Genomic DNA, 235 nt, shown 5'->3' on the forward strand with positions numbered 1-235 from the left:
CACCTCCGCCAGCTCCGCCGGCAGCTCCAGCGGCAGCACCATGGACCTCTCCTTCATGGCCGCGCAGGTAGGGCGCGCCGACGGGACGGGACGGGGCGGCGGCGGCGGCGGGGCGCGCGGCCCCTCTTCTGGTTTTCCGCTCGCGTCCTCCCCGCTCCGAAGTTGCGGCGGCAGACCCGGGCGGCGCCGCGGCCCGGGGGGGGGGCGGGGGCGGCCCGAAGAGGAAAGCCGGGGG

At 79.6% G+C, this 235-nt stretch overlaps 1 protein-coding gene across 1 annotated transcript in view; it reads left to right on the forward strand.

Moving 5' to 3' along the window:
• Nucleotides 1-40: 40 nt before the first annotated feature.
• LOC104841973 (chromosome unknown open reading frame, human C14orf132) overlaps nucleotides 41-235 on the forward strand; it is a 34,448-nt gene continuing 34,253 nt past the window's right edge. Inside the window, exon 1 of the mRNA XM_010584022.1 lies at nucleotides 41-67. Coding sequence (XP_010582324.1) covers nucleotides 41-67 — 27 coding nt within the window. The remainder of the gene's footprint in view (nucleotides 68-235) is intronic.

Source organism: Haliaeetus leucocephalus, unplaced genomic scaffold (assembly GCF_000737465.1).
Source record: "Haliaeetus leucocephalus isolate CR32 unplaced genomic scaffold, Haliaeetus_leucocephalus-4.0 Scaffold932, whole genome shotgun sequence".
In the NCBI taxonomy this organism is placed as follows: Eukaryota; Metazoa; Chordata; class Aves; order Accipitriformes; family Accipitridae; genus Haliaeetus; species Haliaeetus leucocephalus.